The sequence below is a fragment of the Somniosus microcephalus genome, unplaced genomic scaffold (genome assembly GCF_052327205.1).
Source record: "Somniosus microcephalus isolate GS21.2 unplaced genomic scaffold, FLI_Smic_1.0 unresolved_chr3, whole genome shotgun sequence".
Taxonomy (NCBI): domain Eukaryota; kingdom Metazoa; phylum Chordata; class Chondrichthyes; order Squaliformes; family Somniosidae; genus Somniosus; species Somniosus microcephalus.
The window spans coordinates 57,399,694-57,423,467 of record NW_028225181.1 but is presented as its reverse complement, the minus strand read 5'-3'; the positions used below and the strand labels follow the sequence as shown (position 1 = coordinate 57,423,467).

Sequence of the window (23,774 nt, the reverse complement as noted above, 5' to 3'; positions counted from 1 at the left end):
CGGCACCCCATTAGATACTGCCTGCCAACCTGAAAAAGATCTGTTTATCCCTGCTCTCTGTTTTCAGTCCGTTAACCAATCCTCTATCCATGCTACTATATTACCCCCAACCTCATGAGCCCTAAACTTGTGCAATAACCTTTTAAATGGCACCTTATCGAATGCCTTTTGGAAATCCAAATATACTACATCCACTGGTTCCCCTCTATCTACCCTGCTAGTTACATCCTCAAAAAACTCTAATAAATTTGTCAAACACAATTTCCTTTTCATAAAACCATGTTGATTTTGCCTAATCATGTTATGATTTTCTAAGTGACTGATACCACTTCCTTAACAATGGATTCCAGCATTTTCCCGATGACTGATGTAGCTTTCAAAAGCTCTTATAATAATGTGTCCGTGACGACACAAACCACTCTGGGTCCAGGTACATTGTGTATCAGTAAAACAGTCCGTGACTACACAAACCACTCTGGGTACAAGTATATTGTGTATCAGTAAAACAGTCCATGACTACACAAACCACTCTGGGTCCAGGTATATTGTGTATCAGTAAAACAGTCCGTGACTACACAAACCACTTTGGGTACAGGTATATTGTGTATCAGTAAAACAGTCCGTGACTACACAAACCACTCTGGGTCCAGGTATATTGTGTATCAGTAAAACAGTCCGTGACTACACAAACCACTCTGGGTCCAGGTACATTGTGTATCAGTAAAACAGTCCGTGACTACACAAACCACTCTGGGTCCAGGTATATTGTGTATCAGTAAAACAGTCCGTAACTACACAAACCACTCTGGGTACAAGTATATTGTGTATCAGTAAAACAGTCCGTGACTACACAAACCACTCTGGGTACAGGTATATTGTGTATCAGTAAAACAGTCCATGACTACACAAACCACTCTGGGTACAGGTATATTGTGTATCAGTGAAACAGTCCATGACTACACAAACCACTCTGGGTACAGGTACATTGTGTATCAGTAAAACAGTCCGTGACTACACAAACCGCTCTGGGTCCAGGTATATTGTGTATCAGTAAAACAGGTTTATTAAGCATTAAAAATCCAGGACAAAGAAGCAGTACTTAACAAGAAGATAGTCACAGTCTGTTCGTTCAAACCCCGGCGTTCCTTCCGAGTGAGCGCGGCGCAAGTCTCCTGATGTATCTTGCTGTGTTCCATTGACCGAAGTTCCTATCAATCTCTGGTTACACGGTGCGCTGCTTTCGATGTTCAAATCCTGTACCTTTATGCCCCTTTTCCCTCTTGTTTTGCCGACGTGGCAGTAATTAACCCTCTAACACCTGGTAAAAAGTCTTGCTCCCTCGTTACCCATCTTAGGACCTTGTTTGATCCTTCTGACTTTTTCTCCATGCGTAACAAAGTCCCCTTATCTCAGATCTTCACTTTTCACAGAACACTTCCTAGAATGTTGACGACACAGTCTGTCCATGCTATAGCTGGACCAATGAAGAACGTCTCCAACTCTTATCTATCTCTCTAGTTTTTATCTCTTTAAGCATAATATATCTGAATCCCTCGTCTCCATAAACTTAGCACAACATTCCATTACTTCAGTAATTTTAAACAGAGCATTTTAGTCAGGTTGGCATAATCCCATCCTGCTTTGCTCTCAGCCATTCGCCATTTTATACAGGCTTTTAAGCTCTTAACATACAATTTCACATATTATAGTTATATTAGAATGGTTATTGAATCTTAATGTTTACTAAATCCTACAGGTACACCCTATCCTACACTGATGTCAAGCTAACTGGCCTGTAGTTCCCTGATTTCTCTCTCCCTCCTTTCTTGAATAGCGGTGTTACATTTGTGACCTTCCAAACCACTGGGACCGTTCTAGAATCTAGGGAATTTTGGAAGATCAAAACCAGTGCATCCAGTATCTCTTCAGCCACCTCTTTTACAACCCTAGGATGTAGGCCGTCAGGTCCAGGTGATTTGTCGGCTTTTAGTCCCATTAGTATTCCTAGTACCTAATGGGACTAATTAGCAATCTTGTTGTGCGAGGCCCCTTGGGTCGGAGCGATCATAATATGATGGAATTCTTCATTAAGATGGAGCGTGAAATAGTTCACTCAGAGACTAGGGTCCTGAATTTAAATAAAGGCGACTATGATGGTATGAGGTGCGAGTTGGGTAGGATTGATTGGGGAATGTCACTCAAAGGGTTGATGGTGGATGGGCAATGGCAAACATTCAAAGATCGCATGGATGAACTACAGAATTTGTTCATCCCAGTTTGGCATAAAAATAAAACAAAAAAGGTGACTCAACCGTGGCTAACAAGGGAAATTAGGGATAGCATAAGGTCCAAGGAGAGGACATATAAATTGGCCAGAAAAAGCAGTAAACCTGAGGATTGGGAGCAGTTTAGGATCCAACAAAGGAGGACAAAGGGATTAATTAAGAGGGAGAAAATAGAGTATGAGAGTAAGCTTGCAGGGAACATAAAAACTGACTGTAAAAACGTTTATAGATATGTGAAGAGAAAAAGATTGGTGAAGTCAAACGTAGGTCCCTTGCAGTTAGAATCAGGGGAATTTATAATGGGGAACAAAGAAATGGCAGACCAATTAAATACATACTTTGGTTCTGTCTTCACAAAGGAGGACACAAATAACCTCCCAGAGATGTCGGGGAACATAGGGTCTAATGAAAGGGAGGAACTGATAGAAATCAGTATTTGTAGGGAAATGGTGTTAGGGAAATTGATGGGATTGAGGGCCGATAAATCCCCAGGGCCTGATAATCTACATCCTAAGGTACTTAAGGACGTGGCCCTAGAAATAGTAGATGCATTGCTGGTCATCTTCCAAAATTCGATAGACTCTGGAACAGTACCCATGGATTGGCGGGTAGCTAATGTTACCCCACTGTTCAAAAAGGGTGGTAAAGAGAAAACGGGGAATTACAGACCGGTAAGCCTGACAGCGGTAGTGGGGAAAATGCTAGAGTCCATTATAAAGGATGTAATAGCAGAGCACTTGGAAAAAAGTGACCGGATCGGACAAAGTCAACATGGATTTACAAAAGGTAAATCGTGCTTGACTAATCTACTGGAATTTTTTGAGGGTGTAACTGGTTAAATAGATAAGGGAGAACCAGTGGATGTGGTGTAATTGGATTTTCAAAAGGCTTTCGTTAAGGTCCCGCATAAGAGATTAGCGTGTAAAATTAAGGCACATGGGATTGGGGGCAAGGTATTGACTTGGATAGAGCACTGGTTGGCAGACAGAAAGCAAAACGTTGGAATAAACGGCTCTTTTTCTGAGTGGCAGGCAGTGACTAGTGGGGTACTGCAGGGATCGGTCCTTGGACCCCAGCTATTCACAATATATATTAATGATCTGGACGAGGGAACTAGATGTAATATCTCCAAGTTTGCAGACGACACAAAGCTGGGTGGGCGTGTGTGCTGTGAGGAGGATGCCGAGAAACTCCAGTATGATTTGGACAGGTTGGGTGATTGGGCAGAAGCATGGCAGATGCAATATAATGTGGATAAATGCGAGCTTATCCACTTTGGTGTCAAAAACAGGAAGGCAGATTATTATCTGAATGGCAATAGATTGGGAGAAGTGGAAGTGCAACGAGAACTGGGTGTCCTTGTGCACCAGTCGCTGAAAGTAAGCATGCAGGTGCAGCAGGCGGTTAAGAAGGCAAATGGTATGTTGGCCTTCGTAGCGAGAGGGTTCGAGTACAGGAACAAGGATGTCTTGCTGCAGTTGTACAGGGCCTTGGTGAGACCACATCTTGAGTATTGTGTGCAGTTTTGGTCACCTTATCTGAGGAAGGATGTTCTTGTCATGGAAGCAGTGCAGCAGATTCACCAGGCTGATACCTGGGATGGCAAGAATGACATATGAGGAGAGATTGGGTCGATTGGGCTTGTACTCGCTGGAGTTTAGAAGAGTGAGAGGGAATCTCATCAAAATTTATAAAATTCTAACAGGACTAGACAGACTAGATGCTGGAAGGATGTTCCCGATGGTCAGGGAGTCCAGAACCAGGGGTCACAGTCTAAGGATAAGGGGTAAGCCATTTAGGACTGAGATAAGGAGGAATTTCTTCACCCAGAGAGTGGTGAACCTGTGGAATTCTCTGCCAAAGAAGGCAGTAGAGGCCAGTTCATTAAATATATTCAAGAAAGAGTTGGATATATTTCTTAAGGCTAAAGGGATCAAGGGATATGGAGAGGAGGCAGGAATAGGGTACTGAATTTGGATGATCAGCCATGATCTTATTGAATGGCGGAGCAGGCTCGAGGGGCCGAATGGCCTACTCCTGCTCCTATCTTCTATGTTTCTATGTTTACCTTTTCTCTACTTATATTAATTATGTTAAGTTCCTCACCCTCATTACACCCTTGGTTCCCCACAATTTTTGGTATGCTTTTTGTGTCTCCTACTGTGAAGACATTTTTTTAACGTTTCCGCGATTTCCTTATTCCTCATAATTTCTCCTGTCTCAGCCTCTAAAGAACCAACATTTACTTTTGCTACTCTTTTCCTTTTTCCGTACTTGTAGAAACTCTTACAATCTGCTTTTATATTTCTTACTAGTTTTCTCTCATTCTACTTTTTCCCTTTTTTATCAATTTTTTGGTCAACCTTTACTGGTTTCTGAAACTCTCCCAATCCTCAGCCTTACTATTATTCTTTGCAACAATATAAGCTTCTTCTTTCAATCTAATGCTATCCTTAACTTCTTTAGTTAGCCACGGTTGGATCACTTTTCCCGTGGAGTTTTTGTTTCGCAATGGAATGTATTTTTGTTGAGAATTATGAAATATTTCTTTAAATGCTAGCCACTGCTTATCTATGCTATACCCTTTTAATCTATTTTTCCAATCTACCTTAGCCAACTCGCCCCTCATACCTATGCAATAGGCTTTATTTTAGTTTAAGACTCTAGTTTTGGACTGAGGCAAGTCACTCTCAAAATTAACATAAAATTCTATCATATTATGATCACTCTGCCCCAGAGGATCCTTTACTATGAGATTGTTAATTAACCCTGTCTCATTACACAATACATGATCTAAAATAGCCTGTTCCCTGGTTGGTTCCACGACATATTGTTTTACGAAACTGTCCCAAATGCATCCCATGAACTCATCCTCCAGACTGCCTTTGCCAATTTGATTTGTCCATTCTATATGAAGATTAAAGTCCCCCAAGATTATTGCATTATTTTTGTTGCACGCTACTGCTATTTCTTGATTAATATTCTGTCTAACAGTTTAGCTACGGTTAGGGGGCCTATATACTACTCTTACCAGTGTTTTCTGCCCCTTGTTATTCCTTAGCTCCTTATTCTACTTCCTGATCTTCTGAGTCGAGATCCTTTCTCCTTTCCGTTTTTCAAAATGACGGCCACGGGATCTTTTACACCCACCTGAGAGGGCAGACGGGGCAGCGGTTTAATGTCACATCCGAAAGATGGCACCTCTGACAGAGCAGCTCTCCCTCAGTACTGACCTGGAGTGTCAGCCTAGATTACGTGCTCAAGTCTCCAGAGTGTGACTCAAACCCACGACCTTCTGACTCTAGAGGTGAGAGTGTCACCCACTGAGCCGAGGCTGACCCCTCTTAAACTCCAGCCTAGTTACTGGGGTTATCAGCATCTTCAAACCACCCCCCGCCCCCTCAACCCCGTAATTGCCATTATTAACACAGAACAGTCCTTCATGTGATTAACAGCAGAATGGGACCAGTGCGCTCAGGTGTGAACTCGCTCGTGTCTCAGCAGGTGAGATGAACTGTTGAATCCCTTTTCACACACTGAGCAGGGGAACGGCCTCTCCCCAGTGTGAGTGCGCTGGTGTCTCAGCAGGTCAGATGAACTGGTGAATCCCCTTTCACACACTAAGCAGGGGAACGGCCACTTCCCGGTGTGGGTGAACTGGTGTTTCCAAAGACCGGATGAGTGCTTAAACCTCTTCTCGCAGTGAGAGCAGCTGAATGGCCTCTCCCCGGTGTGGGTGAACTGGTGATTCAGAAGAGTGGAGGAGTGTGAAAACCTCTTCCCGCAGTGAGAGCAGCTGAACAGCCTCTCCCCGGTGTGGATGCGTCGATGCTTCTTCAGGTCATTGGAGCATTTGAAACTCTTGTCGCAGTCGGAACATTTAAACGGCCTCTCGTCAGTGTGAACCAGCTGGTGTTCCCGCAGAAAGGAGGGACGAGTAAATCCTTTACCGCACTCGGAGCAGGAGAACGGCCTCTCGTCGGTATGAACTCGCTGGTGTATCAGCAAGGTGGAGGAGAGAGTGAATCCTTTCCCGCACTCGGAGCAGGAGAACGGCCTCTCATCAGTGTGAACTCGCTGGTGCAGCCGCAGAGAGGAGGGACGAGTGAATCCTTTCCCGCACTCGGAGCAGGAGAACGGCCTCTCGTCAGTGTGAACCAGCTGGTGTATCAGCAGAGAGTCGGAACGTGTGAATCCTTTCCCGCACTCGGAGCAGGAGAACGGCCTCTCGTCAGTGTGCCCACGTTCATGTACCAGCAGAGTGTGGGACTGGACAAATCCCTTCCCGCACACGGAGCAGGTGAACGGCCTCTCTCCGGTGTGATATCGCTGATGTATCACCAGCTTCGATGAACTAGCAAACCTCTTTCCGCAGTGAGAGCAGGTGAACGGCCTCTCCCCGGTGTGATGTCGCTGGTGTATCAGCAGCTTCGATGACTTAGCAAACCTCTTTCTGCAGTGAGAGCAGCTGAACGGCCTCTCCCCGGTGTGAATGTATTGATGCCTCGACACATCCTCGGCGCTTTTAAAGCTCTTCTCACAGTCAGGGCACTTACAGGGTCTCTCGTCAGTATGAACTCGCTGGTGCACCCGTAGAGAGTAAGAATGGCTGAATCCCTTCCCGCACACGGAGCAGGTGAACGGCCTCTCCCCAGTGTGAACACGCCGGTGCCTCAGCAGGGCGGATTGTTGAGTGAATCCCTTCCCACACACGGAGCAGGTGAACGGTCTCTCCCCGGTGTGAACTCGCTGGTGTGCCCGCAGGGAGCCTGAATGAGTGAATCCCTTCCCACACACAGAGCAGGTGAACGGCCATTTCACGGAGTGACTGCGTTGATGACTCTCCAGCTCGGAGAGGCAACTGAATCCTATCCCGCATTCCCAACATTTGCACGCACTCGCCTCGCTTTGGTTACACTTGTGCCTCCCCAGGCTGCACCTTCGGTTGAATCCACGTCCACACACAAGACACGTGTGCAGTTTGTCCGCACTCTGATTGCTGCTTTCCGCTTCCATATGTCGATGATATTCAGGTCCTGATGAATCGAGTGACTCTGTCAGATCTTCGTGTGAAGTTTGCGTTAAGCCGCCCGTCTGCAATTCCTCCCCTTGCAAGATACGGTAAAAGAGGTTTATATAAGTAATTAATGTACATACAGGAGAGAAAATAAAGACTGGCTTTTATACAATGCCTTTCACGAGCAACGGTTTTACAGCCAACGAAGTACTTTTTGAAGTGTAGTCGCTGTTGTAATTTTGGAAACACTTCAGCCAATTTGCATGATAAATAATGGCTAGGACACCGGGGATAACTCTCCTCCCCTTCCTCGAAATAGTGGGATCTTTTATGTCCACCTGAACGTCTCATCCGAAAGACGGCCCTCTGACAGTGCTCCCTCAGTACTGCCCCTCCGACAGCACAGCGCTCCCTCAGTACTGCCCCTCTGACAGTGCGGTGCTCCCTCAGTACTGCCCCTCCGACAGTGCGGCGCTCCCTCAGTACTGCCCGTCCGACAGTGCGGCGCTCCCTCAGTACTGCCGCTCCGACAGTGCGGCGCTCCCTCAGTACTGCCCCTCCGACAGTGCGGCACTCCCTCAGTACTGCCCCTACGACAGTGCGGCGCTCCCTCAGTACTGCCCCTCCGACAGGGCTGCGCCCCCTCAGTACTGCCCCTCCGTCAGTGCGGCGCTCCCTCAGTACTGCCCCTCCATCAGTGCGGCGCTCCCTCAGTACTGCCCCTCTGACAGTGCGGCGCTCCCTCAGTACTGCCCCTCCAACAGGGCCGCGCCCCCTAAGCACCGCCCCTCTGACAGTGCGGCGCTCCTTCGGCACTGCCCCAGAGCGTCAGCCTAGGTTTATGTGCTCGAGTCCCTGGAGTGGGGACTTTGAACCCACAACTTTCTGACTCAGAGACGAGGGTGCTCCCAATGCAGCCACTGGCTGGCTCTCAAGGTCTTTCACATCCTTGCTAAAGTGCGGTGGCCGGGGGAATTGTCACTGTCCCTTTAATCAGAAGAAAACACGAGGGGGGAGGGAGACCCTTCAAATATGGAGGAGGTGGGTGTCCCTTTAAATGTGGAGAGGCGGGGCCGCGCATGCTCATTCGGCCCCCCCACGAATGCGAGGTTATCCACTTTGGTGGCAAAAACAGGAAGGCAGATTATTATCTGAACGGTAATAGATTGGGAGAAGGGGAAATGCAACGAGACCTGGGTGTCCTTGTGCACCAGTCGCTGAAGGTAAGCATGCAGGTGCAGCAGGCGGTTAAGAAGGCAAATGGTATGTTGGCCTTCGTAGCGAGAGGGTTTGAGTACAAGAACGAGGATGTCTTGCTGCAGTTGTACGTGGCCTTGGTGAGACTACACCTTGAGTATTGTGTGCAGTTTTGGTCGTCTTATCTGAAGAAGGATGTTCTTGCCATGGAGGGAGTGCGGTGAAGATTCACCAGACTGATACCTGGGATGGCAGGAATGACGTATGAGAGATTCGGTCGATTGGGCTTATACTCACTGGAGATTAGAAGATTGAGAGGGGATCTCATCGAAACCTATAAAATTCTAACAGGGCTAGACAGACTAGATGCTGGAAGGATGTTCCCGATGGTCGTGGATTCCAGAACCAGGGGTCGCATAGGAACATAGAAGATAGGAGCAGGAGTAGGCCATTCGGCCCCTCGAGCCTGCTCCGCCATTCAATGAGATCATGGCTGATCATCCAAATTCAGTACCTGGTCCCTGCTTTCTCCCCATAGCCCTTGATCCCTTTAGCATTAAGAAATATATCTAACTCCTTCTTGAATATATTTAATGAATTGGCCTCAACTGCCTTCTGTGGTAGAGAATTCCACAGGTTCACCACTCTCTGGGTGAAGTAATTCCTCCTCATCTCTAAGTCTAAGGATAAGGGGTAAGCCATTTAGGACAGAATTGAGGAGGAATTTCTTCACCCAGAGAGTGGTGAACCTGTGGAATTCTCTACCACAAAAGGCAGTAGAGGCCAATTCATTAAATATATTCAAGAAGGAGTTAGATATATTTCTTAATGCTAAAGGGATCAAGGGTTATGGGGAGAAAGCAGGGACCGGGTACTGAATTTGGATGATCAGCCATGAGCGCATTGAATGGCAGAGCAGGCGAGAGGGGCTGAATGGCCTACTACTGCTCCTATCTTCTATGTATTCAATCTTTCCTTGTAGCTGAAATTCTCTAGTCCTGGCAACATCCTCGTAAATCTCCCGTCTCGAGCACACAGTCACATCTTTCCTGCAATGGGGCGACCAGAACTGCACGCGGTGGCCTAACTGCTGTTTTTTGTAAAGTTCAAGCAGAACCTCCCTGCTCTTACATGATACAGAAAGAAAGAGGCACTGCCCCATTAAATAACTGGGATGGGTGGGGTGGGGTGGGGTCGGGGGGCACCCAGTCCCCTTTAAATGGCCAAGCAATTTTTATTGTTGAAAAGGGGCCGCAGTCCCCTTTGACTCACCCCCACCCCCCCAACCCTCTCACCCACCACAAATACTCACAAGAGAGAGAGAGAGGGGAGGAAGAATGCTGGTCTTTGTCCCTTTAAAAGTGGCTGCCCACCAAAATGTTCACAGCACCAGGGCTCTTTGTTCTGGATGAAAGTCAAAAAGAGAAAAGGTTCACTTATTTTTAAATCAATGCAATTGATGAACAGCCTTGCAATAAAGGTAATACAAAGGAATAAACACTCACAAGCTTGTTTTTTTCCCACCCTCCCCTTTAACAGCTCCTGCAGACAATGAAAGCAGGAAAGCGACCTGCAGCCCACCGAGGTCCCGCCCCCCTCTCTCCCGCGCCGCCATTGGTTGGAGGACCGTCAGCCCGCCCGGTCCTCCCAGCGTTTTCCGCGCTCCTGATTGGCGGGCGCCTCGCGTCAAGCAACCCCCCTCCGCTTACGCGCTGACGCATGCACGCAACGCCCAGGGGGTCGGTTGGATCGGCGCACGCAGCCCACCGAGGTCCCGCCCCGCTATTGCTTGGAGGACCGTCAGCCCGCCCGGTCCGCCCAGCGTTTTCCGCGTTCCTGATTGGCGGGCGCCTCGCGTCAATCACCGCCCTCCGCTTACGCGCTGACGCCAGCACGCAACGCCCGGGGGTCGGTTGGATCGGCGCACGCCACCGCAAGGTAAAAAAAAAGACACCCCACACAAATGAGGAGAAACAAAAATAATAATAATCGCACTTTAGAGGGGAGGAGGTTGGGGGAATTAATGAGTGTTTTCAATTTGTTTCGCAAAAAAAAAAATTTGAAAAGCTTTCCAACGGTGCGAGGCGGGCTGCGCATGCGCTCCAGCCAGCCTTTGCCTCCCCCACGTGGGCCGCGCCCTGACACGCCAACTTGCCTTCCCCTGCACCAATCACAGCGCGGGCAGGCGCTTCTCTCAATTGTCACCTGTCAATCACCCTCCCTTCCCCCTCGTGGTGTCGATTGACAGCGGTGTCAGCCAATGAGGTGCAGGAAGGGGCGGGACCAGGGCCAGGACTGACAGCAAGCCTGAACTAACTCAATTAAATACCTGCATGCAGCCAAAAAAAAACTTTTATTTACTCAGCCAAAAAACAGCAAAGCAAATGAGGTTTGCTGAGTCAGCAAAGCCTATTTTAAAGAATTATAGAGCGATATCGCAGGGATCGATGCTAGGACCCCAGCTATTCACAATATATATTAATGATCTAGACGAGGGAACTAGATGTAATATCTCCAACTTTGCAGACGTCACAAAGCTGGGTGGGTGTGTGTGCTGTGAGGAGGATGCTGAGAAACTCCAGTATGATTTGGATAGGTTGGGCGATTGGGTAGACGCATGGCAGATGCAATATAACGTGGATAAATGCGAGGTTATCCACTTTGGTGGCAAAAACAGGAAGGCGGATTATTATCTGATGGCAATAGATTGGGAGAAGGGGAAGTGCAACGAGACCTGGGTGTCCTTGTGCACCAGTCGCTGAAGGTAAGCATGCAGGCGCAGCAGGCGGTTAAGAAGGCAAATGGTATGTTGGCCTTCGTAGCAAAAGGGTTTGAGTACAGGAACAAGGATGTCTTGCTGCAGTTGTACAAGGCCTTGGTGAGACCACACCTTGAGTATTGTGTGCAGCTTTGGTCGCCTTATCTGAGGAAGGATGTTCTTGCCGTGGAAGGAGTTCAGCGAAGATTCACCAGGCTGATACCTGGGATGGCAGGAATGACGTATGAGGAGAGATTGGGACGATTGGGCTTGTACTCGCTGGAGTTCAGAAGAATGAGAGGGGATCTCATTGAAACTTATAAAATTCTGACAGGACTGGACAGACTAAATGCAGGAAGGATGTTCCCGATGGTCAGGGAATCCAGAACCAGGGGTCAAAGTCTAAGGATAAGGGGTAAGCCATTTAGGACAGAGATGAGGAGGAATTTCTACACCCAGAGAGTGGTGAACCTGTAGAATTCTCTACCACAGAAGGCAGTAGAGGCCACTTCATTAAATATATTCAAGAAGGAGTTAGATATATTTCTTAAGGCTAAAGGGATCAAGGGATATGGGGAGAAGGCAGGGACCGGGTACTGAGTTTGGATGATTAGCCATGATCTCATTGAATGGTGGAGCAGGCTCGTGGGGCCAAATGGCCTACTCCTGCTGCTATCTTCTATGTTTCTATACAGTGCAGGAGGAGGCCATTCAGTCCCTTGAGCCTGCTCCGCCATTCAATGAGATTATGGCTGGTCTGCAGCCTCACTCCTTACACCCGCCTTTGGCCCATATCCCTTAATACCTTTGGTTAACAAAAATCTATCAGTCTCCGATTTAAAATGAACGATTGATCTAGCATCAATTGCCATTTGCGGAAGAGAGTTCGAAACCTCTACCACCCTTTGTGTGTTTCCTAATTTCTTCCTGAAAGGTCTGGCTCTTATTTTTAGACTATGCCCCCTAGTCCTAGAATCCCCAACCAGCGGAAATAGTTTCTCTCTATCGCCCCTCTCTATTTCCCCTCAATATCTTGAAAACGTCCATCAGATCGCCCCTTAACCTTCTAAATTCTAGGGAATACAACCCTAGTTTGTGTAATCTCTCCTCATAACTTAACCCTTGGAGTCTTTGAAAGAGCTCTCCAATTAATCCCACTCCCCTCATATCCCTGCAAATTTTTCCCCTTAAAGTATCGATCCAATTCTCTTTTGAAAGTTACTATTGAATCTGCTTCCACCGCCCTTTCAGGCAGCGCATTCCAGGTCACAACAACTCGCTGCGTAAAAAACATTCTCCTCATCTCCCCTCTGGTTCTTTTACCGATTATCTTAAATCTGTGTTCTCTGGTTATCGACCCTCCTGCCACTGGAAACAGTTTCTCTTTATTTACTCTATCAAAACCCTTCATGATTTTGAACGCCTCTATTAAATCTCTCCTTAACCTTCTCTGCTCTAAGGATAACAATCCCAGCTTCCCCAGTCTTTCCACATAACTGAAGTCCCTCATTCCTGGAACTATTCTGGTAAATCTCATCTGCACCCTCTCCAAGGCCTTGACATCCTTCATAAAGTGCGGGTCCCAGAATTGAACACAATACTCCAGCTGGGGACGAACCCAGTGATTTATAAAGGTTTAAGAACATAAGAAATAGGAGCAGGAGTCGGCCATTCGGCCCTTCGAACCTGCTCCGCCATTCAGTGAGATCATGGTTGATCTTCTGCCTCAATTCCATTCACCGGCCCTCTCACCATATCCCTTGATGCCCTTACTAGTCAGAAATCTATCGACTTCTGTTTTGATTATACCCAATTTATTCTCATCTCAGTCCTGAATGGTCTACCCTTTATCCTGAGGCTGTGGCCCCTGGTTCTACACTCCCCAGCCAAGGGAAACATTCTCCCAGCATCCACCCTATCAAGCCCTGTAATAATTTTGTATGTTTCAATGAGATCCCCTCTCATTCTTCTGAATTCAAGAGAATACAGGCCTAGTTTACTCAATCTATTCTCATACGACAGTCCCGCCATCCCAGGAATCAATCTCGTGAACCTCCGTTGCACTCCCTCTATGGCAAGTATATCCTTCCTTAGGTAAGGAGACCAATAATTGTACACAGTACTCCAAGTGTGGTCTCACCAAGGCCCTATATAATTGGAGTAAGACTTCTTTACTCCTGTACTCAAATCCTCTTGTAATGAAGGCCAGCATACCATTTGCCTTCCTAATGGCTTGCTGCACCTGCACCTTCACTTTCAGTGACTAATGTACAAGGACACCCAGGTCCCTTTGAGCATCTGCATTCCCCAATCTTTCACCATTTAGGAAATATTCTGCCTTTCTGTTTTTTCTACCAAAGTGGATAACTTCAAACTTAGCCACATTATATTCCATCTGCCATTTTCTCGCCCACTCACTGAGCCTGTCGAGATCCCCTTGAAGCCTCTTCACATCCTCTTCACAACTGACACTGCCACCTAGCTTTGTATCATCAGCAAATTTGGAAATGTTACATTTAGTCCCCTCATCCAAATCATTGATATAGATTGTGAATAGCTGGGGCACAAGTACCGATCCTTGCGGTACCCCACTAGTCACAGCCTGCCATCCTGAAAAAGATCCGTTTATCCCTACTCTTTGTTTTCTGTCTGTTAACCAGTTCTCAATCCATGCTAGTATATTACTCCCAATTCCATGTGCCCTAATTTTGTTCACCAACCTCTTGTGTGGGACCTTATCGAAGGCCTTCTGAAAATCCAGATACACCACATCTACCGGTTCCCCTTTGTCTATTCCACTAGTTACATCCTCAAAGAACTCCAATAGGTTTGTCAAACAGGATTTCCCTTTCATAAATCCAGTTTGACTCTGCCCAATCTTACTATTAGTTTCTAAGTGCCCAGTTATTGCATCCTTTATAATAGATTCCAGCATTTTCCCAACTACTGATGTGAGGCTAACAGGTCTGTAGTTCCCCCTCTCCCTCCTTTATTAAATAGCGGGGTTACATTTGCTATCCTCCAATCTGCAGGAACCGTTCCAGAATCTATAGAATTTTGGAAGATGACAACCAATGCGCCCACTATCCCAATGGCCACCTCTTTCAAAACCCTAGGATGTAGGTCACTAGGCAGCAGGGTGGCATAGTGGTTAGCACTGTTGACTCACAGCGCCAGGGACCCGGGTTCAAATCCGGCCTCGGGTGACTGTCTGTGTGGAGTTTGCACATTCTCCCCGTGTTTGCGTGGGTTTCCTCCGGGTGCTCTGGTTTCCTCCCACAGTCCAAAGATGTGCGGGTTAGGTTGATTGGCCATGATAAAAATTGGCCCTTAGTGTTAGGGGGGATTAAATACGTGGGGTTACGGGGTTATGGGGATAGGGTTTGGGTGGGATGGCTGTCGGTGTAGGGACCGGGTGCTAGGGTTTGGATGATCAGCCATGATCTCGTTGAATGGCGGAGCAGGCTCGAAGGGCCGAATGGCCTACTCCTGCTCCTATCTTCTATGTTTCTATGTCACCCGGTCCTTGGGATTTATCGACTTTTAGTCCCATTAATTTTGCTAGTACTGTTTTATTACAAATAATAATTTCTTTAAGTTCCTCATTCTCGCCACACCCTTGGTTTTCTCGTATTTCTGGGAGGTTTTTTGTGTCTTCCTCCATGAAGACAGAAACAAAGTCTTTATTTAATTTCTCTGCCATTTCCTCATTCCCCATTATAATTTCTCCCATCTCTGACTGTAAAGGACCTACATTTACCTTTGCCAGTCTTTTCCTTTTAACATACCTATAGAAGCTTTTACAATCCGTTTTTATATTTTCGCTAGTTTGTGCTCATAATCCATTTTCCCTTTTATCAGTTTCTTGGTCCCCCTTCGCTGATTTCTAAAAAGATCCCAATCCTCAGGCTGACCGCTTTTTCTGGCAACTTTATAAGCTTCCTCCTTTGACTTAATACTAGCTTTAATTTCTTTTGTTAGCCATGGTTGGATCACTTTTCCTTTTGAGTTTTTATGCCCTAGAGGAATATATGTTTGTTGCAAATTATGCATTATTTCCTTGAATGTTAGCCATTGTATGTCCACCTTCACACCTTTTAGTGTAGTCTCCCAATCTACCATGGCCAACTTGTCCCTCATACCCTTGTAGTTTCCTCTGTTTAGATTGAAGACCTTAGTTTCAGATTGGACTACATCACTCTCAAACTTAATGTAAAATTACATAGAAACTTAGAAACATAGAAGATAGGAGCAGGAGTAGGCCATTCGGCCCCTCGAGCCTGCTCCGCCATTCAATGAGATCATGGCTGATCATCCAAATTCAGTACCCTGTTCCTGCCTTCTCTCCATATCCCTTGATCCCTTTAGCCTTAAGAAATATATCCAACTCCTTCTTGAATATATTTAATGTATTGGCCTCTACTGCCTTCTGTGGTAGAGAATTCCACAGGTTCACCACTCTCTGGGTGAAGAAATTCCTCCTCATCTCTGTCCTAAATGGCTTACCCCTTATCCTTAGACTGTGACCCCTGGTTCTGGACTCCCCGACCATCGGGAACATCCTTCCTGCATCCAGTCTGACCAGTCCTGTTAGAATTTTATAAGTTTCAATGAGATCCCCTCTCATTCTTCTAAACCCCAGCGAGTACAAGCCCAATCGACCCAATCTCTCCTCATACATCATTCCTAACATCCCAGGTATCAGTCTGGTGAATCTTCGCTGCACTCCCTCCATGGCAAGAACATCCTTCCTCAGATAAGGCGACCAAAACTGCACACAATACTCAAGGTGTGGTCTCACCAAGGCCCTGTACAACTGCAGCAAGACATCCTTGTTCTTGTACTCAAACCCTCTCGCTACAAAGGCCAACTTACCATTTGCTTTCTTAACCGCCTGCTGCACCTGCATGCTTACCTTCAGCGACTGGTGCACAAGGACACCCAGGTCTCGTTGCACTTCCCCTTCTCCCAATCTATTGCCATTCAGATAATAAGCTGCCTTCCTGTTTTTGCCACCAAAGTGGATAACCTCACATTTATCCACATTATACTGTATCTGCCATGCTTCTGCCCAATCACCCAACCTGTCCAAATCATACTGGAGTTTCTCAGCATACTCCTCACAGCCCACCCAGCTTTGTGTCGTCTGCAAACTTGGAGATATTACATCTAGTTCCCTCATCTAGATCATTTATATATATTGTGAATAGCTGGGGTCCTAGGACCGATCCCTGCGGTACCCCACTAGTCACTGCCTGCCACTTGGAAAAAGACCCGTTTATTCCAACTCTTTGTGTCAGCCTAGATTACGTGCTCAAGTCTCCAGAGTGGGACTCAAACCCACGACCTTCTGACTCTAGAGGTGAGAGTGTCGCCCACTGAGCCGAGGCTGACACCTCTTAAACTCAAGCCTAGTTACTGGGGCTATCAGCATCTTCAAACCGCCCCACGCCCCCTCAACCCCGTAATTGCCATTATTAACACAGATCAGTCCTTCATGTGATTAACAGCAGAATGGGACCAGTGCGCTCAGGTGTGAACTCACTGGTGCCTCAGCAGGTCAGATGGATAGCTGAATCCCTTTTCACACACTGAGCAGGGGAACGGCCTCTTCCCGGTGTGGGTGAACTGGTGTTTCAGAAGATCGGATGAGTGCGTAAACCTCTTCCCGCAGTGAGAGCAGCTGAACGGCCTCTCCCCAGAGTGGATGCGTCGATGCATCTTCAGGCCCTTGGAGCATTTGAAACTCTTGTCGCAGTCGGAGCATTTAAACGGCCTCTCGTCAGTGTGAACCAGCTGGTGTTCCCGCAGAGAGGAGGGACGAGTGAATCTTTTCCCGCACTCGGAGCAGGAGAACGGCCTCTCATTAGTGTGAACCAGTTGGTGTTCCCACAGAGAGGAGGGACGAGTGAATCCTTTCCTGCACTCGGAGCAGGAGAACAGCCTCTCGTCAGTGTGAACCAGCTGGTGTTCCCGCAGAGAGGAGGGACGAGTGAATCCTTTCCCGCACTCGGAGCAGGAGAACGGCCTCTCGTCAGTGTGAACCAGCTGGTGTTCCCGCAGAGAGGAGGGACGAGTGAAACCTTTCCTGCACTCGGAGCAGGAGAACAGCCTCTCGTCAGTGTGAACCAGCTGGTGTTCCTGCAGAGAGGAGGGACGAGTGAAACTTTTCCCGCACGCGGAGCAGGTGAACGGCCTCTCCCCGGTGTGCAGTCGCTGGTGTCTCACCAGGTTCGATGACTTACCAAACCTCTTTCCGCAGTGAGAGCAGCTGAATGGCCTCTCCCCGGTGTGAATGCGTTGATGCTTGTTCAGATCCTCAGTGCTTTTAAAGCTCTTCTCACAGTCAGGGCACTTACAGGGTCTCTCGTCAGTATGAACTCGCTGGTGCACCCGCAGAGAGTAAGAATGGCTGAATCCCTTCTCACACACGGTGCAAGTGAACGGGCTCTCCCCAGTGTGAGCTCGCTGGTGTATCAGCAGGGTGGAGGAGAGAGTGAATCCCTTCCCACACACGGAGCAGGTGAACGCCCTCTCCCCGGTGTGTACTCGCTGGTGTGCCCGCAGGGAGCCTGAATGAGTGCATCCTTTCCCACACACGGAGCAGGTGAACGGCCATTTCAAGGAGTGACTGTGTTGATGAGTCTCCAGCCGGAGAGGCAACTGAATCCCTTCCCGCATTCCCAACATTTGCACGCACTCTCCTCACTTTGGTTACACTTGTGCCTCCCCAGGCTGCTCGTTCGGTTGAATCCACGTCCACACACAAGACACGTGTGCAGTTTGTCCGCACTCTGATTGCTGCTTTCCGCTTCCATATGTCGATGATATTCGGGTCCTGATGAATCGAGTGACTCTGTCAGATCTTCGTATGAAGTTTGCGTTAAGCTGCCCATCTGCAATTCCTCCCTTTGCAAGAGATGGTAAAACAGCTTTATATAAGTAATTAATTAATGTAAATACAGGAGAGAAAATAAAGAAAGACTGGCCTTTGTACAGCGCCTTTCACGACCAATGGTTTTACAGCCAATGAAGTACTTTTTGAAGTGTAATCGCTGTTGTAATGTGGGAAACACTGCAGCCAATTTGCATGATAAATAATGGCCAGGACACCGGGGATAACTCTCCTGCCCTTCTTCGAAATAGTGGGATCTTTTATGTGTACCTGAATGTCTCATCCGAAAGACGGCCCTCTGACAATGCGGCGCTCCCTCAGTACTGACCCTTCAACAGTGCGGTGCTCCTCCAGTACTGTCCCTCCGACAGTGCGGCGCTCCTTCGACACTGCCCCGGAGCGTCAGCCTAGTCCCTGGATTAGGGACTTTGAACCCACAACTTTCTGACTCAGGGTGCTACCAACTGGCTGGCTGTCAAGGTCTTTCACATCCTTGCTAAGGTGCGGTGGCCGGGGAAATTGTCACTGTCCCTTTAATCAGAAGAACACACGAGAGGGGGGAGAGAGTCCCTTTAAATATGGAGGGGGTGGGTGTCCCTTTAAATGTGGAGTGGGTGGGTATCCCTTTACATGTGGAGGGGGTGGGTGTCCCTTTAAATGTGGAGGGGGTGGGAGTCCCTTTAAATGTGGAGGGGGTGGGTGTCCCTTTAAATGTGGAGGGGTTGGGTGTCCCTTTAAATGTGGAGGGGGTGAGTGTCCCTTTAAATGTGGAGGGGGTGGGTGTACCTTTAAATGTGGAGGGGGTGGGTGTCCCTTTAAATGTAGCGGGGGGGGTGGGTGTCCCTTTAAATGTGGAGGGGGTGGGTGTCCCTTTAAATGTGGAGGGGGTGGGTGTCCCTTTAAACGTGGAGGGGGTGGGTGTCCCTTTAAACGTGGAGGGGGGTGGGTGTCCCTTTAAATGTGGAGAGGGTGGGTGTCCCTTTAAATGTGGAGAGGCGGGGCCGCGCATGCTTATTCGGCCCCACCACAACACCAGGCTGTCAGTGGGGATGCGCGGGGCTTCCGGGGAGCAGAGGGAAGAGCCGGGCCCGGGGAAGAGGTGGAATCAGCGGCCGGATAAAGTAAAGTGCTTGGGAATCGATTTAAATCGAGGTGAGGGGGGAGCGAAGAGCGAGATTATAAAGTGAAATACGAGAAAACCAAACCTGAGAGTCGGGCGGGCGGGACCTCCGCGGACACCGGACGGTGCGGATTCATCCGCGCGGGGTGGCGGAGTGAGCCGGAGCAAAGTGATTGTGACTGACGGGAGCGCGGACCAATAGGAAGAGCGCTGAGCTGGGAGGACGGAACTGGGGGGCGGGCCGGGTCCTCCAACCAATGGCGGCGCGGCTAGGGGGCGGGGCCTTCTCTCCAGCTCAGGTGCGCTGGGGCCGATTGTGACGCGCTGTCCGCAGGTGAGAGCAGCTCAGTCAGCACAGAGCTGGGGCTGGAATCTGGGAGAGGGGCCGCAGTCAGCACAGAGCTGGGGCTGGAATCTGGGAGAGGGGCCGCAGTCAGCACAGAGCTGGGGCTGGAATCTGGGAGAGTGGCCGCAGTCAGCACAGAGCTGGGGCTGGAATCTGGGAGAGGGGCCGCAGTCAGCACAGAGCTGGGGCTGGAATCTGGGAGAGGGGCCACAGGCAGCACAGAGCTGGGGCTGGAATCTGGGAGAGGGGCCGCAGTCAGCACAGAGCCGGGGCTGGAATCTGGGAGAGGGGCCGCAGGCAGCACAGAGCTGGGGCTGGAATCTGGGAGAGTGGCCGCAGTCAGCACAGAGCTGGGGCTGGAATCTGGGAGAGGGGCCGCAGTCAGCACAGAGCTGGGGCTGGAATCTGGGAGAGGGGCCACAGGCAGCACAGAGCTGGGGCTGGAATCTGGGAGAGGGGCCGCAGTCAGCACAGAGCCGGGGCTGGAATCTGGGAGAGGGGCCGCAGGCAGCACAGAGCTGGGGCTGGAATCTGGGAGAGGGGCCACAGTCAGCACAGAGCCGGGGCTGGAATCTGGGAGAGGGGCCGCAGACTGCGGGCCTGGCAAATTTTAAAAATAATAAATTTAAAAAAGCTTATTTAAAGACAAATTTCCTGCAGTTTCAGAGACAGCCTTTGTCACTGCAATAATTTCTTAAATGTTTAAAAATTAAATCAAAAGCATCAAAGAGGAAGAGAGTAGCATAAGTAAAGAAAGACTTGCATTTATATAGCGCCATTCACGACCAGCAGACGTCTCAAAGCGCTTTACAGTCAATGAAGTACTTTTTGAAGTGGAGTCACTGTTGTAATGTGGGAAATGTGGCAGCGCACAGCAAGCTGCCACAAACAGCATTGTGATAATGACCAGATAATCTGTTTTTGTTATGTTGGTTGTGGGATAAAAATTGGCCAAGACTCCCGGATAACTCCCCTACTCTTCTTCGAAATAGTGCCATGGGATCTTTTACATCCACCTGAGAGGGCAGACGGGGCCTCGGTTTAACGTCTCATCAGAAAGACGGCCCCTGCGACAGTGCAGCACTCCCTCAGCACTGCACTGGAGTGTCTGCCTAGCTTTATGTGCTCGAGTCCCTGGAGTGGGACTTGAACCCACAACCCTTTGACCCAGAGGCGAGTGTGCTGGCCACTGAGCTCTAGCTGACAACGTTGGTCCCTTAGAGGGAGAGACAGGAGAAATTATTATGGGGAATAAGGAAATGGCAGAAACGTTAAAACAAATATTTTGTATCTGTCTTCACAGTAGAAGACACAAAAGCATACCAAAGATGGTGGGGAACCGAGGGTTTAATGAGGGTGAGGAACTTAATGTAAAGTACGAGAGAAACTAATGGTACTAAAAGCCGACAAATCCCCTGGACCTGACCGCCTACATCCTAGGGTTCTAAAAGAGGTGGCTGAAGAGATCGTGGATACATTGGTTTTGATCTTCCAAAATTCACTAGATTCTAGAATGGTCCCAGCGGATTGGAAGGTCGCAAATGTAACACCGCTGTTCAAGAAAGGAGGGAGAGAAAAAACAGGGAACGACAGGCCAGTTAGCCTGACATCAGTCAGGAAAATGCTGGAATCTATTGTTACGGAAGTTGTATCAGGGCACTTAGAAAATCATAACATGGTTAGGCAGAGTCAACATGGTTTTATGAAAGGGAAATGGTGTTTGACAAATTTATTAGAGTTATTTGAGGATGTAACTGGCAGGGTATATAAAGGGGAACCAGTGGATGTAGTATATTTGGATTTCCAAAAGGCATTCGATAAGGTGCCACATAAAATATTATTACACAAGATTAGGGCTCACGGGGTTGGGGGTAATATAGTAACATGGATAGAGGATTGGTTAACAGGCAGAAAACAGAGAGTAGGGATAAACCGACCTTTTTCAGGTTGGCAGGCTGTAACTAGTGGGGTGCCGCAAGGATCAGTGTTGGGGCCTCAGCTATTTACAATCTATATTAATGACCTAGATGAAGGGACCGAGTGTAATGTATCCAAGTTTGCTGATGATACAAATCTAGGCGGGACAGTAAGCTGTGAGGAGAACACAAAGACTCTGCAAAGGGATATAGATAGACTGAGTGAGTGGGCAGTAAGGTGGCAGATGGAGTATAATGTGGGGAAATGTGAGGTTATTCACTTTGGTAGGAAGAATAGAAAAACAGAATATTTTTTAAATGGTGAGAAACTTTCAAATGTTGGTGTTCAGAGAGATTTGGGTGTCCTCGTGCAAGAAACACAGAAAGCTAGCGTGCAGGTACAGCAAGCAATAAGGAAGGCAAGTGGCATGTTGGCCTTTATTGCAAGGGGGTTGGAGTATAAGAGTAAGGAAGTCTTGCTACAATTGTACAGGGCCTTGGTGAGACCACACCTGGAGTACTGTGCACAGTTTTGGTCTCCTTATCTAAGGAAGGATATACTTGCCTTGGAGGCGGTGCAACGAAGGTTCACTAGATTGATTCCTGGGATGAGAGGGCTGTCCGATGATGAGAGATTGTGTAGAATGGGCCGATACTCTCTGGAGTTTAGAAGAATGAGAGGTGATCACATTGAAACATACAAGATTCTGAAGGGGATTGACAGGGTAGATGCTGAGAGGTTGTTCCCCCTGGCTGGAGTGTCTAGAACTAGGGGGCACAGTCTCAGGATAAGGGGCCTGCCATTTAAGACTGAGATGAGGAGGAATTTCTTCACTCAGAGGCTTGTGAATCTTTGTAATTCTCTGCCCCAGAGGGCTGTGAATGCTGCGTCTTTGAGTATATTCAAGGCTGAGATCGATAGATTGTTGGACTCTAGGGGAATCATGGGATATGGAGATCGATGATCAGCCATGATCTTATTGAATGGTGGAGCAGGCTCGAGGGGCCGAATGGCCCACTCCTGCTAATTGGCTAAGGGAGAGGAGGCAGTGAGCAGTGCTGAGGGATGTTTTTCTGACTGGAGGGAAGTATGCAATGGGTCCCCCAGGGGTCATGATTAGGACCATTGCTTTTCTTGTTATATATAACTGACCTGGACTTGGGTATAGGTGTACAATTTTGAAGTTTACAGATGATACAAAACTTGGCAACGTAGTAAATAGTGAGCATAGTAGTAGCAGACTTCAGGAGGACAGAGACAGACTGTGAAATGAGCAGACACAAGGCAGATGAAATTAAATGAGGATAAGTGTGAAGTGATGCACTTTGGGAGAAACAACAGGGAGAGGCCGTATAATCTAAATGGGACTATTTTGAGGGGGTGCAAGAGCAGAGGGACCTGGGGGTCCATATTCACAAATCTTTGAAAGTGCCACGGCAAGTTGGTGAGGTTTCAGAAAGCATATGGGATACTTGGCTTTGTAAATAGGGCCATTGAATACAAAAACAAGGAAATTACCCAGGGCCTGATGGTCTACATCCCAGGGTACTTAAGGAAGTGGCCCTAGAGATAGTAGATGCATTACTGGTCACCTTCCAGAACTCGATAGACTCTGGAACGGTACCCATGGATTGGAGGGTAGCTAATGTTACCCCACTATTCAAAAAAGGTGGTAGAGAAAAAGCGGGGAACTATAGACCGGTAAGCCTGACATCGGTAGCGGGGAAAATGCTAGAGTCTATTATAAAAGATGTAATAGCAGAGCACTTGGAAAGCAGTGACAGGATCGGACAAAGTCAACATGGATTTACAAAAGGTAAATCATGCTTGACTAATCTACTGGAATTTTTTGAGGATGTAACTGGGAAAATAGATAGGGGAGAACCAGTGGATGTGGTCATAGAGTCATAGAGTCATAGAGTAATACAGCACGGATAGAGGCCCTTCGGCCCATCGTGTCCATGCCGGCCATCAAGCCCTGTCTAATCTAATCCCATATTCCAGCATTTGGCCCGTAGCCTTGTATGCTATGGCATTTCAAATGCTCATCCAAATGCTTCTTAAATGTTGTGAGGGTTTCTGCCTCCACAACCCTTTCAGGCAGTGAGTTCCAGACTCCAACCACCCTCTGGGTGAAAAAGTTCTTTCTCAAATCCCCTCTAAACCTCCCGCCCTTTACCTTGAATCTATGCCCCCTAGTTATTGACCCCTCTACTAAGGGGAAAAGCTCCTCAGCATC

At 48.0% G+C, this 23,774-nt stretch overlaps 2 protein-coding genes across 2 annotated transcripts in view; both read right to left on the bottom strand.

The window, feature by feature from the left end:
• Window positions 1-7,380, bottom strand: part of LOC147091567 (uncharacterized) — a 52,872-nt gene extending 45,492 nt beyond the window's left edge. The window contains exon 1 of the mRNA XM_085976814.1: window positions 5,772-7,380. Within this exon, the coding sequence (XP_085832940.1) occupies window positions 5,772-7,301 (1,530 nt within the window). The 5' untranslated portion in view covers window positions 7,302-7,380. The remainder of the gene's footprint in view (window positions 1-5,771) is intronic.
• A 2,437-nt stretch (window positions 7,381-9,817) lies between these two features.
• LOC147091566 (uncharacterized) overlaps window positions 9,818-23,774 on the bottom strand; it is a 38,428-nt gene continuing 24,471 nt past the window's right edge. Inside the window, exons 3-4 of the mRNA XM_085976607.1 lie at window positions 16,803-17,761; window positions 9,818-9,903 (exon numbers count right to left, since the gene is read on the bottom strand). Coding sequence (XP_085832733.1) covers window positions 9,855-9,903; window positions 16,803-17,761 — 1,008 coding nt within the window. The 3' untranslated portion in view covers window positions 9,818-9,854. The remainder of the gene's footprint in view (window positions 9,904-16,802; window positions 17,762-23,774) is intronic.